Source organism: Orbicella franksi, chromosome 15 (genome assembly GCF_964199315.1).
Source record: "Orbicella franksi chromosome 15, jaOrbFran1.1, whole genome shotgun sequence".
Lineage (NCBI taxonomy): Eukaryota > Metazoa > Cnidaria > Anthozoa > Scleractinia > Merulinidae > Orbicella > Orbicella franksi.
The window spans coordinates 2,126,848-2,143,610 of record NC_138159.1 but is presented as its reverse complement, the minus strand read 5'-3'; the positions used below and the strand labels follow the sequence as shown (position 1 = coordinate 2,143,610).

The 16,763-nt window shown below is 37.2% G+C and overlaps 5 protein-coding genes across 5 annotated transcripts in view; 4 read left to right on the top strand and 1 right to left on the bottom strand.

Annotated features, from left to right (window-relative positions):
- The window catches only part of LOC145469907 (nuclear pore complex protein Nup160-like), a 67,578-nt gene that overhangs the window by 22,217 nt on the left and 28,598 nt on the right, over window positions 1-16,763 (bottom strand). The gene's annotated exons all lie outside the window — the stretch shown is intronic.
- On the top strand, window positions 207-3,289 carry LOC145469913 (histamine H2 receptor-like). Its single transcript, XM_081453727.1, has one exon. It carries the CDS (start codon window positions 2,364-2,366, stop codon window positions 3,282-3,284), a length of 921 nt encoding a protein of 306 aa, XP_081309853.1. The 5' UTR covers window positions 207-2,363; the 3' UTR covers window positions 3,285-3,289.
- LOC145469914 (histamine H2 receptor-like) lies at window positions 4,774-7,012 on the top strand. Its single transcript, XM_081453728.1, has one exon. It carries the CDS (start codon window positions 4,776-4,778, stop codon window positions 5,685-5,687), a length of 912 nt encoding a protein of 303 aa, XP_081309854.1. The 5' UTR covers window positions 4,774-4,775; the 3' UTR covers window positions 5,688-7,012.
- Window positions 7,353-9,562, top strand: LOC145469919 (histamine H2 receptor-like). The gene has a single exon (XM_081453733.1). It carries the CDS (start codon window positions 8,675-8,677, stop codon window positions 9,560-9,562), a length of 888 nt encoding a protein of 295 aa, XP_081309859.1. The 5' UTR covers window positions 7,353-8,674.
- Window positions 11,961-16,734, top strand: LOC145469910 (melanocyte-stimulating hormone receptor-like). Its single transcript, XM_081453723.1, has one exon. The coding sequence runs from the start codon at window positions 11,961-11,963 to the stop codon at window positions 12,990-12,992; it is 1,032 nt and encodes a 343-aa protein (XP_081309849.1). The 3' UTR covers window positions 12,993-16,734.

The window sequence follows — 16,763 nt, the reverse complement described above, 5'->3', positions numbered from 1 at the left end:
TAATAATAATAATAATAATAATAATAATAATAATAATAATAAAGCTTTTTGGGCGCATTTAAAAAAACTCAATGCGCTTACATTACTATAGAAAATAAATTAGTTAAATCCTATAAAATATTTCTAATAACAGTAAATAAATAAAATAAATGAAATAATTAATTAAAATACAGTTTCTCATAAAATAAAATAAATCAGCAGTAGGATTTCCGAAACAAGAATGTTTTGAGGGCAGATTTAAAAGACGAAAGAGACATTTTGCAAGGAGGTGTAGTTTTCGTGGATAGTTCGTCTCCTGCCCGCATTTCTACACAGACGGATTATCAGACGAGCTACTGTTCTTTGCCCAAGCTCGTCCCAGACGGATGATCCGTCTCCAGTATAAATCGGGCCAATTGGAGGCTGAAAATAACGTATAGAAATTGAAGGCGAATAATCTAATTCGTGACAAACTATGACGTAATGATGGCCCAAGAGAAGAGAATTTACATTTTGATAATCACAGTAAACAAGTTATTTAATTTTTATCGTCGCAGAATTTCCTGAAGAAGTAGAAAACATGTTCTCTGTGTGTCTATCGAGTTATAGAAACACCCGTGGACGTTTGGGACAACTCGAAGAAGCTATGGAATAATCAATTAGATTATGAGCTCGAGATTTCTGTCACACAGAAATCGAGAGCGAATAATTTTGTTGCTTTAATATAAATCTACTAGTCGTTTAAAACTTTATCTATATCCTCTTCTCAGGCACTTCGAAAAGACAAAGAATCGGCCGGCATTTTGATAACAAGGGCACACTGCTAGGCTACTCACTATCTACAACAGAAAAGATAGTGAGTAGCGTAGCCAATCAGAGAACGGCATTCGTGATAGAACGCTAGCAGATTTAGACAAAAACTCGATAGAGACACAGGACATGTTTTCTATTTCTTAAATGTCATTATGTCGCTATGTCGCCAGTGTGAGCCTCAGTGTCGCAGCTCATGTTGTTAGTACGGGAATTATTGGAGAAGTGTAAATAAACAAGATATAGACGACATTTGCATGATCTTTCAAAACTGGATCGCGGCGCACGGAATATTTTCTCCTTGCAATAACAGTAATGGTAAAACGACAAAAAAAAAAGTATTCACAAGTATTTGACAATTCTATAAAATGATTGACCTCCAAAAAAGCTTTTTATTATATCCCTCCTTTAATAAACTCTAAATGAAAAGCAAACAAAAGCAACTTCCTCGATGACACGTTCAGCTGCATTCAAAAGTGATGTATACCCGTGAATAAGTTGTCGAGAATTAGAAGCTAAGCTAAAAGAAATTCTGCCCTTGTAAATTGAGCGCCGCGTATTCCGATCTATTTACTGAGTAAAATGATTCAAACAATGCTTAATTTGCAAACTTCACCACATTTTACCGGTTCTCTCGCTGACAGGAGTTTTTAAGAAAACTTGAATTCATTAAGTGACAAGTCATTTTCGAAAATAAACAAGAGACGAAAATGAGTTATAAAACTCCTTCCGCGCGATTCGCTGAGATGTTTCAAATACCAGCTGCCCATATGCGGACACTCGTGTCAACCTTTCAGTCTAAGCACATTTCTTATAGCATTAGCTGCGTGACAATGATATCAACATTCAAATTCTCCTGACTGTTCTCGATATTTTTCTCCTAGTACTACTATGGAGAATTGGATTGTACCTACAAAGGTAACCTCCATACCTCATCAGGCATCGCTCAACATGGATTAGAAAACAAAAGAAAAATCTCTGTTTTAAGATTAGCTTAAGAGGTGAAAAAAAGAAAGAAACTACATGTAAACGTGCTTAAGGCGGCTGAAGTTTGATCACACGTGTTCTTGTCCCAACAATAGGCACAAACTTCAATCTGACCTTGTTTACAACTGTGTCTCAACTTTGTCTGCGTTAATTGTGAATTACATCTGTTTTTCAAATCCATATAATTTTCCAGGGTACTTAAGGATCAAGGAAAGCAATGAAAAACGTTAAATAATCTCCACCTAAAAAGACTAGCTAAATTACCACACGTTTCACCAAACGCTCGTCAAGTTCTCATCAAACGATGATCAAATTCTAGCTACACGCCTACGCCGCCATAAACAGGTGTCGCTGTTTGCGGAAAAATGAATGGTTGATCAACATAATTAATGAAAAACATCACGAAAAGAAGTTTATTTAACATAAAATAACCGGGTTTTTTTAGGAAATGGACTAAACTGTGTCCCTTTCACGGCGTTGGGCGTCTCCACTGTTCTTCTTTTGTGCTTTTCAAGGAAACTAAAAGTATTGTCTGGTCACCTTTAGGTGTAAAAGACAAACAATTTGACAACACTGGCGGTTAAAACATGATGATTAATAACACCTACAAACACAACAATGGATCGGCAGGCCGTTATTCAGACAATGAAGTCAACTCCACTCCTGAAACTATTACCATCATAAACTGTGTTCTTAACGCTCCACTGATGCTCATATCCATTCTGGGCAACGCTTTGGTGTTGGCCGCCATAATAAGAACGCCTTCCATTCGCTCAACGTCGCATATGATTATGCTCTGCAGTCTCGCTGTTTCAGACTTTCTCGTTGGTCTCATTGTTCAACCGGTTTACATTGCTCAAGTACTTACGGACGACCGTTTGTTCCTCCATGTAGTGAAACAGATAGGGTTTTCTTTATGTGGAGCCTCTCTCTTAACAATGACAGTAATAACTGTTGATCGATTTCTGGCTCTTCACTATCACATGAGATATGCTGCACTAGTGACTGAATCCCGTGTTAAATATGCTTTAATAATTATATGGTTGACCACTTCCTTTGCAATAGGATTTTACTTTTTAAATGAACGTGTTCATAGCTTTCTGTCAGGTATTATTACTATAATTTGTCTTTTAATTTCCACATTTTTTTACATCAGAATTCATCGTATTGTTCGTCGACATCAGTTACAAATTCACGCCCAACAACAGGCAGTACAAAGTTCTGACGCTGAAAATAACTTAAACATAATGCGATTGAAAAGAAGTGCACTGAATACTTTCGTCTTCTACATAACTCTGACTATATGTTATTTTCCAATGTATGTTTTATTGACTCTTCATGGACTCTCCATAAAGGACTGGAAAACAGAATGGCAATTTGCTTTTACTGCAGTGTTCATGAATTCGTCCATTAATCCATTTTTGTATTGCTGGCGTCTTCGCGAGCTTCGAACGGCAGTTGTAAAGACGGCAAGGCAGATGTTATGTAACCAAACAGAAGAAAACTAGCTATGTTCTTTCTGAACAAAACGAAATATAAACAGAATACAGTGAGACAGTCATTTTCGTTTTATCTCCGGGTATTTACAGCTCTTGTTATTAGCTCTGTAGTGACGTAGATTTACAAATAAACAAGAAATAAACGTAATTTGCAGGACCTCGTGATGTTAGATTGTTATGCACCGAAATTTTTTTCGGTGTGTTTGAGAATTGATAGTAGTTCCACTGGGTATCCCTAAAGAACAGCATGTACGAGGTAACGTTTGCTTTTAAGTTTTCTTTTTATATTGTCTGTAACAAGTTTTAAATGGAAACCAACGATAAAAAAACCCGCTTCAGCTTACAGTACCGGGTACCAGCGAACTTAATGCTGGGGGTAGCCCTGCGATGGACTAGCATTCCATCCAGGGAGGAGTGGAAATACTCCATGTTGCTTCATGCTACAGAAACCGGAATAAGCTCCGGCCTGATGGGCCACATGGCTCATATGCAGGCTTTACCTCCCTACCTTCTGAAAGAGTCACGATCAACTGCTCCATGAAATTTCATCCCGTTGTACTGAAAACTGTTTTCGACGCAGATTGAAACACTCAAAATTCGACACAGAATATTTGGGGTCATAAACGTTTATGCCTACCAGAAATTTAGCAGCTTTTAAACGCCTACAATCTCCTCCAATATGGCACCTAAAGAGCTAAGCATTTCACTAATTTCTTAGTTTCAAGACCGCTTTGAATGTTTCGAGTCAATTCACAACTGGTATGATGCCTTCTCTCAACCTTCTTCCCGCTCCCTGAAGATAGAGAGGGCCTGGGACCAAGGTTGCTCTTCTCTACCAAAGAACAAATATAAGCATTAGTCCCCGTGGAAATGATATCAACAGACAAAATCTCCTTATTATTCTCCATACGTTTTCTAAAGCGCTACGCGTGTTCTTTAGGAAAATGGAAATCAATCTGTAAAAATATGGTAAAGTTTATGCTGATATTCAATCAGCACTAAGCAATCAGCACAAGCGTCATCTGTACCAATTTTACAGCTGTCTTTTACTAAGTAATTATTGCCTCATATGTGTTTTTTAATTCATCTACAGGGTTTCCTAAGTGCAGCAGTAAATGACACTGTCTTACTCACATTAAATAATGTCAGGCAATTTCCATTTCAAAAACTCGAGCATATAATCAGAATTTTTTCTCAGATTCTCTTCGACTTACAGAAATTCCAGTTTTAGTTAATTTAAGCTCTAGTCGATTGATTTAAATATTACTACGTGATGAACAAATTTCACGAAAAGTGGAATTAGCATACTGGTTAATTAATATCACCGACTGTTTTAGAACATGACGTAAACTGGACTTTATACATTTAGCGTTGGTGTCTCCACTGTTTGTGTAACTTTTAATGCGCGTTCCCGGCAACGAAAAATATATTCAATTATTTGGACATCTTATGGCGTGAAAAAGTCTTCTCCTACGGTTCATATTCACTTAAACTTTGACGATGAACAACATGGACAAAAACAACAACAAATCAACAACGCATCATTCCGATCAGGAAGAAAACGCTACTGCTGCAATTGTCATCATAAACTGTGTTCTTAACGCTCCACTGATGCTCATATCCATTCTGGGCAACGCTTTGGTATTGGCCGCCATAATAAGAACGCCTTCCATTCGCTCAACGCACACGATTATGCTCTGCAGTCTCGCCGTTTCAGATTTTCTCGTTGGTCTCATCGCTCAACCGTTTCACATTGCTCAACAACTTACCGAGGACCACGGTTTTGCATACCACGTTTGGAGATTATTAGGGTCTTCTTTATGTGTAGTTTCATTGTTGACGATAACAGCCATCAATGTGGATCGATTTCTGGCTCTTCACTATCACATGAGATATGCTACTTTAGTGACTCAATCCCGTGTTCAATATACTCTAATAACTCTATGGTTAATTAGCATGGTTGTTTCGGTGTTTGATGTTTGGAATGAAAGTGTATATCGATTTACTGTAGGCGCTGTCATTGCAATTTCCCTTGTATTTTCCTCATTTTCTTACATCAGAATTTATCGCATTGTTCGTCGACATCAGTTGCACATCAACGCTCAACAACTGGCAGTGCAAAGTTTCAATGCTGGAGACAACTTAAACATAGTGCGATTGAAAAGAAGTGCAATGAATACTTTTGTCTTCTACACGGCTTTGATAATATGTTATTTTCCAATGTGTGTTTTATTGACTCTTCATGGACTCTCATACTTGCACTGGCAAAGAGGGAGTGAATTTGCTACTACCCTAGTATTAAGTAACTCTTGCATTAATCCATTTTTGTATTGCTGGCGTCTTCGCGAGCTTCGAACGGCAGTTGTAAAGACAGCAAGGAAAATGCTATGTAAAGAAACCGAGGAAAACTAGTTTTATCAGTTCCTTTTATAGCGCATGTTTCGGCTTAGTTCAGTTCAAAAACAATTTGTCACATAAAAATTGCCAACTTTTTTCATCTACACGAACAAATGAGAATTGTCACATAAAATTGTCACATAAACATTGCTTGTGTACACCAGGCTTAATTCGTATTTACTTTGGTTTTAAAATTACCACGCTACGTGATTGGCTTAAAAAATCCCCGCCACTTTTTCATCCAATTAGAAGTAAAGCCGAAACCAATCATGACTCGTCCGCACACGTCAGCGACATGCATTTACTACGAGTTTTGATTGGTTCAGTAGATTGTCGGTGTCCTTTGTGATATAAATTGCAAAGTGAACAACCGCCTCATCCTCGCCACACTCGCCAAGAGTAATTAATTGATGTTATTTATAAGCTAATCCATCAAGTATTACAGTTAACTCCTTAGCAATTTGGCAGAAAATGGCCGCCCAAATCATCACAATAGAACATTATGCACTTTATTAAGAGCGTAAATCCGAAAATATCGAGAATCGGCCGACAGAAGCGAAATAACGCATTTTTTCTTATTTGACCAAAAGAACCTATTTGGTTAACTGTTTTCGGAAATGACATCAAAAGCTTCGATTTCCTTTTCTTTTCTTCAAAATTTGCAAAACTTGAAAATTCGGCCACAGGGCCTTCAGCGGCGGCCATAAGACTTGAAATTTGGCACATGTTTAACATACTCGTATGGACGTACCAAACGTTTCCTTAACATGTCCTTTACACAGTTTGTGAGGCATCTCTTAAACTTTGCTCGGGACTAAATTTTGTTTAAAAATGTTTTTTTGTATAAAATAGTTAACCTTCGGAAGCTGAACCATTTACGGACCTAAAGTGATATGGCTAATATTAGCAAACTTTGAACTTGTCAAATGCTGTCTGTTATATTACAGTTAAGTAAATAAATATAACCAAATAAAAGCAGGTTCTTTATTCTACTAGCCTGGAAAAAATTACAGGTGGCCCGTAAAAACTGTTCCGTTGAGAGAATTTTCCGTGAGGTCACTTTGACGCATATCTCACTTAATTATTCAATTGTTAATCATTGCGCAATTGTTATTATTTCCGACTATTTTTTTATTCTATACATTCCCAATAACTCTTGGAAGGTAAAGAATTACAATAAATCCAAGATAAGAAGTTCAAACAAGTTTTTACAACTCATTTTATTTATAGACCAGTCTGTTTGTTTTTTCAATAGCACTAGTACTTTATCATGAATCACGCAAACTATTTCACACGGTAGCGAACTTGACTATGGCTTCGATGGATCCTTTTTGAGATGGGTCTTATGCATTCTAACTATAATTTTGTTTTAACGAGTACATATAGCCACTTGATTCGAATTTACAAGGTAGCTAAGCTAAAAAAAAGGAAAGGAAAATAAACATTGCAAATATAAAAACAAAAAGTAATAATAATAACAATTCTCAACACATTTCGCCGATAAAAGTAAAATATTAAACTTTAAGGTAAGAAGCTGTTAAAATTTTGAGTCTAAACGTTTTCGATCTGTTTGATCATCATCAGTGATGATGATCAAACAGATCGAAAACGTTTAGAGTCATAATTTTAACAGCTTTTTACCTTAAAGTTTTATAATAACAATTATGTTTGGCTGCAATATATATATATGTAAAATCTTCGCATTAATTTATTCACTTGCCTTGAGAATGGTGTCACGATGACGCCGAAACGTCGGCTATTAACTTTAAAATTCGTTTGCTTATGTTTTAAGAAATCATTATCCATCAAGAAATTAAAAAATTAGTCTAGTAATAAGCAATTACACCTGAAAGGAGACTGTTTTTATGAGGCATTATAACGTTTAAAACCAGTTAAAGTAGGTTCCGTTCTAAAGTTCTAAGGTACAGAGTTCCAAGTTTTGCAAGCAAAATACTTAAAAGAGTGACGACCCCCAAAAGTTGAAACAGGTTTACACAATCAACATATATAAGCTCCTCTAAGAGAGTAGGCCATAGAACGCAAAGGTAATAAATCTTTAAGATACTTAGGGTAGAAATCGTACTGTAAACATTTAGAAATAGTAATAAACATGTTTTGTCCTCTCAAATAGACCTTTTTCGACTGAGCGGTTTGTTGCCCCATTTCAGACCATGTGATGATTCTCTTGGTAATTCCTCCTTTCAAATTTTCAAATAGTCGTGTGCATATGGATAAGTAATTTTTAGATGGATAAAAGAACTATTCTCTAGAGAATATCACGTGGTCTGTAATGGGACAACAAACCGCCCTAGCGAAAAAGGTCTATTGTAGAGTAATGTAGTTGCTGCTCTTTCTAATAAATGATAATATGTTGATTCCCTGGCTGACTCCCTGCCAACGAGTCACGATTGGTTTCGGCTTTACTTCTGATTGGATGAAAAAGTGGTGGAAATTTTTTAAGCCAATCATGTAACGTATTATTGAAAAACCAAACCAAAAGCAAATTACTTAATTACTCACTCAAGTGAAAACCTCTCTGAATTGACATTACAGCCTGCAATTTTAATTAGACCAGGGCCAATCTCGAAAAAAGTAATTAAAGTGTCGCTTTTTCGGAAGATATGAATAGTTGATAACACAGTTCTCTAAAACGTCAGCTGGAGGAATTAATTTGGAATTGAAGTTTCCTTTTGGAAATGCACAAAACTGTGTTGCTTTGGCGCACTTAGCGTCCCTATAGATGAAGGACAAGTTTTGTTTGATGTTCGCCGAGTTTTTAGCCTAAAAGTTTTCATTAATACCAGTAAAAGCTTACATTCAGATTGATTCACCTTTATAATGAACTCTACCAACAATGACAGCAACAGAGGAACGAAAAGCTTTTTTGGTGATTGATTTGAGCTGTGATTTTCTCGCGATATTGGCGTCTCCACATTTCCTTAAAGTTTTCGCTTCACGCCAGGACGAAAGGAAAAATCATTTGGTCACTTTGAAGTTTCAGGATGATAGACCAACATTCAAACAATGAAGACAACTTCACTCCCGAAACTGTTACCATCATAAACTGTGGTCTTAACGCTCCACTGATGCTCATATCCATTCTGGGCAACGCTTTGGTATTGGCCGCCATAATAAGAACGCCTTCCATTCGCTCAACGCCGCAAATGATTATGCTCTGCAGTCTCGCTGTTTCAGATTTTCTCGTTGGTCTCATTGCTCAACCGTTTTATATTGCTCAACAACTTACGGACGACCGCGGTTTAGTATACCATGTTTGGAGACAACTAGGGTCATCTCTGTGTGTAGTTACATTATTGACGATAACAGCCATCACTGTGGATCGATTTCTGGCTCTTCACTATCACATGAGATATGCTACTTTAGTGACTCAGTCCCGTGTTAAATACGTTTTAATAGTTATATGGTTTATTAGTTTTCTGGTTTCGGTGTTTGACGTTTGGAATGAGAGTATCTATGAATTTAGTGTAGGCTCTATCATCGCAATTTCCCTGTTAATTTCCACATTTTCTTACATCAGAATTTATCGCATTGTTCGTCGACATCAATTGCACATTGACGCTCAACAACAGGCAGTGCAAAGTTTCAATGCTGGAAATAACTTAAATATTGCGCGATTGAAAAGAAGTGCAATTAATACTTTTGTTTTCTACATAGCTTTGATAATATGTTATTTTCCAATGTATGTTTTATTGACTCTTCAGGGACTCTCATTCATATTGTGGCAAAGAGAAAGTGAATTTGCAACTACCCTAGTGTTAAGTAACTCTTGCATTAATCCATTTTTGTATTGCTGGCGACTTCGCGAGCTTCGAACGGCAGTTGTAAAGACAGCAAGGAAAATGCTATGTAAAGAAACCGAGGAAAACTAGTTCATCTTCTCGGTTTATTAATTAGTGTTATGGCGCATGTTCTTAGTTCAACAACCATGGAAATAAAAAATAACCAAGGCATAGCCGACATTTATAGCACCGTGTATTGTTAGATCGCCGAGATGTCCTGAAATGTTTCTCATTGTGTTGCAAGATTAAAGCAGCTCAGTCACGGTATTTTGAGTTATTTTGGCCACCTACAAAATTACCTTTAAATTGAAGGAAACCAGAAAATAACAATTTACTAAGATAGAGAAACACCAAAGAGAGGATAATAAACCACAAAGGAACAAGGATGGTTAAGGATAGAGAAGATTAACACGGATTACAAACGAAGAGCTTCAAAAATTTGGGCTTAACTTTTTAAGATGCGCAAGCCGTGAGGTAGCTTCTTTAACAGTGTTCAGAAGGGACAACATTTGTTCATTGTACTTTCAATATTTCGTCGGTAATAAAGTTTAAATGTAAAACAAACAGAACAACCTGTTCCTATAGTATTTTCAATAGTTCACTTTAAAAAAGAATGATAGATGGTGACCAGGAGTGTCCGTGCAAGTATTTGTGAGTGTAAGATGATACGCATGTGTTTAAAAGGGGTAAAACGATGGCCAACGAATCACAAACTAAAAAACCTCTATCCGAAACTATTGTCATCATAGACTGTGACCATTGATACTAATTCCAGTGTTTCCAACATTCTGTTAACCAATGCATGTATGTTACAGCGGTTTTCACTTTAGTGTTAAAAGTAAAGCCAGGACTACACGAGCAATTTTTATGTGACAGTTTTTCATGTGACAAATCTATTTGATTGTTTAGATGACACAGGAAATACTTGTCAGCAGTTCAAAGTTAAGTGCGCCAGTAATGACTTCGGACAGCAGAGATACGCAGAAACAAGGCGGAGCTGCTGAGCCGCCTCTGAAAAATATGGCGCTAACGAGATATTTGCCACATTTTATGTGACGAGTCGTCTACACGAGCAATTTTTCGTATGTGACGACTTTTATTTGTCACATAAAAGCTAACACCCAGATTTTCAGCAAATAAATTTGTCACACAAAAATTGACAATTTTCTTCATCTACAAGAACAAGTAAGAATTCTCACATAAAAATTCCTCGTGAAGACGAGGCTTACTTCGCATTTGCTTTGGTTCTGCATCACCATGCTACGCGATTGGCTTAACAAGCTCGCGCCACTTTTTCAACCAATCAGAGGTAAAGACCAAACCAATCGTGACTCGCTCGCACACGTCAGCAACATGTATTTACTACGAGTTTTGATTGGTTCAGTAGATTGTCGGTGTCCTTTGTGATATAAATTAAAAAGTACACAACCGCCTCATCCTCGCCGCACTCGTCAAGAGTGATTAATTGACGTTATTTATAAACTAATCCATTAACTATCAAAGTTTACTCCTTAGCAGTTTGGCGGAAAATGACCGCCTTAACCATCAAAATAGAACATTAGTACAGTTTGGCGGAAAATTGCCGCCTAAACCATCACAATAGTACATTATGCACTTTATAAAAAGAGAAAGAAAGAAAGTAAAAAACAGAAAAAACATCACAGTAAAGTTGAAGCTGAAATTTAAATTTACCCCCCAAATCAGCACAAACCAAAGTATTAACAAGTTTACCGTTGTTTTTTACCCTCTCTGAACAAATTACAAATGCTCACTTAATATGCTTTTTTCGGTCTAACAGCAGCTTGTTTCTTAATTGAGCAAAGCAATTACTAAATGGCTCTAATGTAATTGAATAAGTTCAGGCAATCTTCACCTGAAGGGCCTCATTAAATTAATTACCCAATAAAAAAATGAAGCGCTTCCTAGTTAGAACAGTTTTCAATTGAGTGTCGTAAAACATAACCAAAGTAATCACTCAAAAAATCTAGCGAACCATCCAAACCATGAAGCAACTACATGTAGCTGACGTCTGCTGACGTGTGCCAGCGAGTCACGATTGGATTTGATTTTACTTCCGATTGGATAAAAAAGTGGCGTGAATCTTTTAAGCCAATCGTGTAGCGTAGATGGAAAACCAAAGTAAATGCAAATTACTTTCGATACTTCAGTGAAAACCTGTCTGCATTTACAACCCGCCATTCTAATTTGACCAGGGCCAATCTCGCAAAAAGTAATTTAAGTGTCGCTTTTTAGGAAAATATGAATAGTTGATGACACGGTTCTCTAAAACGTCAGCTGGAATAATTATTTTGGAATTGAAGTTCCTTTTTGAAACTACACAAAACTACGTTGCTTTCATGCACTTAGCGTCCCTATTGTCGAACTACAAGTCTTGTTAGATGCTCTCCAAAATTTTGGCCTCAATGCATTGCTTAATACTAGTTAAACCTTACATTCAGATTTACCTTCATAATGAACTCTACCAACAATGACAACAATAGACGAACGAAAAGCTTTTTTGGTGATTGAATTGAGCTGTGTTTTTCTCGCGATATTGGCGTCTCCACATTTAAGGTTTTCGCTTAACGCCAGGACGAAAGGAAAAATCATTTGGTCACTTTTAAGCTTCAGGATGATGGATCAACATTCAAACAATGAAGACAACTTCACTCCCGAAACTGTTACCATCATAAACTGTGGTCTTAACGCTCCACTGATGCTCATATCCATTCTGGGCAACGCTTTGGTATTGGCCGCCATAATAAGAACGCCTTCCATTCGCTCAACGCCGCAAATGATTATGCTCTGCAGTCTCGCTGTTTCAGATTTTCTCGTTGGTCTCATTGCTCAACCGTTTTATATTGCTCAACAACTTACGGACGACCGCGGTTTAGTATACCATGTTTGGAGACAACTAGGGTCATCTCTATGTGTGGTTACATTATTGACAATAACAGCCATCACTGTGGATCGATTTTTGGCTCTTCACTATCACATGAGATATGCTACTTTAGTGACTCAGTCCCGTGTTAAATACGTTTTAATAGTTATATGGTTTATTAGTTTTCTTGTTTCGGTGTTTGACGTTTGGAATGAAAGTATCTATCAATTTACTGTAGGCTCTATCATTGCAATTTCCCTGTTAATTTCCACATTTTCTTACATCAGAATTTATCGCATTGTTCGTCGACATCAATTGCACATTGACGCTCAACAACAAGCAGTGCAAAGTTTCAATGCTGGAAATAACTTAAACATTGCGCGATTGAAAAGAAGTGCAATGAACACTTTTGTTTTCTACATAACTTTGATTATTTGTTATTTTCCAATGTATGTTTTATTGACTCTTCATGGACTCTCATTCTTGTTGTGGCAAAGAGAGAGTGAATTTGCTACTACCCTAGTGTTAAGTAACTCTTGCATTAATCCATTCTTGTATTGCTGGCGTCTTCGCGAGCTTCGAACGGCAGTTGTAAAGACAGCAAGGAAAATGCTATGTAAAGAAACCGAGGAAAACTAGTTCATCTTCTCGGTTTATTAATTAGTGTTATGGCGCATGTTCTTAGTTCAACAACCATGGAAATAAAAAATAACCAAGGCATAGCCGAAATTTATAGCACCGTGTGATGTTAGATTGCCGAGATGTCCTTAAATGTTTCTCATTGTGTTGCAAGATTAAAGCAGCTCAGTCACGGTATTTTGAGTTATTTTGGCCACCTACAAAATTACCTTTAAATTGAAGGAAACCACAAAATAACAGTTTATTAAGATAGAGAAACACCAAAGAGAGGGTAATAAACCACAAAGGAACAAGGATGGGTAAGGATAGAGAAGATTAACACGGATTACAAATGACGAGCTTAAAAAATTTTGGGCTTAACGTTTTAAGATGCGCAAACCGTGACGTAGCTTCTTCAACAGTGTTCAGAAGGGACAACATTTGTTCATTTTACTTTCAACATTTCGTCGGTAATAAAGTTTAAATGAAAACCAAACAGAGCAACCTATTCCTATGGTATTTTCAATAGCTCACTTCAAAAATCATGAATGATAGATGGTGGCCAGGAGTGTCCATGTAAGCGTTTGTGAGTGTAAGATGACACGCAAGTGTTAGAAGGTGTAAAAAGATGACAAACGAATCACCAACTAAAAAAAACCTCTATCCCAAACTATTGTCGCCATAGACTGTGATCATTCATACTAATTACAGTGTTTTCCACATTCAGTTAACCAATACATGTACAGGGAAACCTGTATTAAGCGGACTCCATATCAAGCGGACAACCTCTGTTAAGTGGACACCAGCTTGAGTCCCTAAATTTCCTTCCCACATATACTGTAAAATAAACCTGGATTAAGCGGACACCTCTGTTAAGCGTACGCAGACAACAATATTAAGCCATTTGTTGCACAAAACCTGCAATAAGTAGACACTTCAAGGGCTTTTTACTTCTAAAAGCTCAGCTCAGACTCCTTTAACATTGTTCAGCGATGTTGTTTTAAAGCTAAGACGATTATTCCAGATTGATGCATTAACTGACTGGACATTGTGCTACGAGCAGTCTTTGATCTTACACTGTGCTGCAAAAGTTTTATTGCACAATATATAGACCTTTCCCGGATTCTACTTCAGTGCGTATGAACAATAGTACCAGAGCGAGGTTGGGGTGGACATTTTCATACATTCGTTGTATTTTTGTTCACCCTGACCTCGATATGGCGCTATTGTTTGTTGGAATGCAGAAAGGTCTCTTAGAACCTGTTTAGAGCGGACACCCTGTATTAACCGGATACTAGTAAGAGTCCCAAGGGTGTCCGCTTAATACAAGTTTCACTGTATGTTACAGCAGTCTTCACTTGAGTGTCGAAGATAATTCGCATTTGCTTTGGTTCTGCATCACCATGCTACCTGATTGGCTTAACAAGCTCGCGCCACTTTTTCAACCAATCAGAGGTAACAACCAAACCAATCCTGACTCGCTCGCACACGTCAGCAACATGTATTTACTACGAGTTTTGATTGGTTCAGTGGATTGTCGGTGTCTTCTGTGATATAAATATCTCTGTGATAGCCAGAAGGTATTCCACGTTTTGCAAAATGCACAAACGTACAACCGGCTCACCCTCGCTACACTCGCCAAGAATAATTAATTGACGTTATTTATAAACTAATCCATCAACTATTAAAGTTTACTCCTTAGCAATTTGGGGGAAAATGGCCGCCGAAACCATCACAATAGTACATTATGCATTTCATAAAAGAAAAAAGAAAGAAAGTAAAAAAAAAGAGAAAACATGACACTAAAGTTGAAGCTGAAATTTAAATTTAGTCCCAAAATCAGCAAAAACTTAAATACATATTAACACGTTTACTGCTGGGTTTTTTTTACCCTCTCTGAACAAATCAAAAATAGTCACCTTTATGCTTCTTCAACCTAACAGCAGCTTGTTTATTAATTGAGCAAAACAATTACTGAATGGCTCGAATGTAATTGAATAAATTTAGGCAATCTTCACCTAAAAGGCCTCAGTAACTTAATTACCCATTATTAAATCAACGCTAGTAAGAACAATTTTCAAACGAGTGTCGTAAAACCGAAACCAAAGTAATCACACTAAATCAAGTGAACCAATCAAAACTTGAAGCAAGTCATTCAGCTGTCATGTGCTGACATGTGCGAGCGAGACTTAATTGGATTTGATTTTACTTCTGATTGGATGAAAAAGTGGCGTGAATTTTTAAGCCAATCACGTAGCGTAGTAATAAAAAACCAAGGCAAGTGCAAATTACCTAGTGAAAACCTGTCTGTATTGACATTACAACCCGCCATTGTAATTAGACCGGTGCGAATCTCGCAAAAAGTAGTTTAAGTGTCGCTTTTTTCGGAAAATATGAATAGTTGATAACACAGTTCTCTGCAGCGTCAGCTAGGGCAATTAATTTGGAATTGAAGTTCCTTTTTGAAAACGTACAAAACTGTGTTGCTTTTACGCATTTAGCGTCCCTATTGATAAAGGACAAGTTTTTTTAGGATGTTCGTCGAGTTTTTTAGCCATAAAGCATTCATTAATACCAGTAAAAGCTCAAATTCAGAATCACGTTCACAATGAACTCTGCCGAAAATGACATCAACGGAAGAATAAAAAGCTGTTTTGGTGATTGAATGGAGCTGTGATTTTCTCACGATATTGGCGTCTCCACATTTGCCAGGACCAAAAGGGAAAACTCACTTGGTCACTTTTAAGCTTCAGAATGATAGACCAAAGTTCAGACCATGAAGAAAACTGCACTCCTGAAACTATTACCATCATAAACTGTGTTCTTAACGCTCCACTGATGCTCATATCCATTCTGGGCAACGCTTTGGGATTGGCCGCAATGATAAGAACGCCTTCCATTCGCTCAACGCCGCACATGATTATGCTCAGATTTTCTTGTTGGTCTCTTTGCTCAACCACTTTTCATTGCCGACGACCTAACCAAAGAAGCATTGCTAAACAACCTCGTGGTAACAGTAGCTTCTTCCGTTTGTGGAGTGTCTCTCTTAACAATGACAACATTAAGCGTTGATCGATTTCTGACTCTTCACTATCACATGAGATATGCTACTTTATTGACGGAATCCCGTGTTCAAGGCTTCGTAGTATTTATATAGCTACTGAGTTTCCTTGCATCAGGTTTCTACTTTTGGAATGACCGTCTACACAGCTTTCTTTTAGCTGCTTTTACTGCCCTTTATTTCATCAAAATTTATCTAATTGTTCGTAAACATAAGTAACAGATACAGCCCCAACAACATGCAGTGCAAAGTTCCAATGCCGAAAATAACTTGAATATTGCACGATTGAGAAGGAGTGCACTAAAAGTTTTCTTGTTCTACATCGTTTTAATCATATGCTATTTTCCTGTGTATGTTGTATTAACTGTCTTTGCAACCTCTGGCAAGGATTGGCAAACACATGAGAATGGAACTTTGCTCATACCGCAGTATTTATGAATTCGTCCATCAATCCACTTTTGTACTGCTGGCGTGTTTTCAAGAAGCGCCACGGGAAATTTAACTGCCTCGTTTACGTCAAAGAACTGGGGTCTAACCTTAACACTCAGAGTGACTCCTTCAGTGCTAAACTCTTTGTTTAACTTGTAGCATATTTTTACGTTACCTTTCTTTTTAATGAACTGTTGTTTTTGTTGTATTTATGGAATATTCACACCGTTTTTTTACTTGATAATGAGGTCCAAGAACGTCGAAACGTCGTGTATTTTTTAACCGTTTTTTTTCTTTAATTT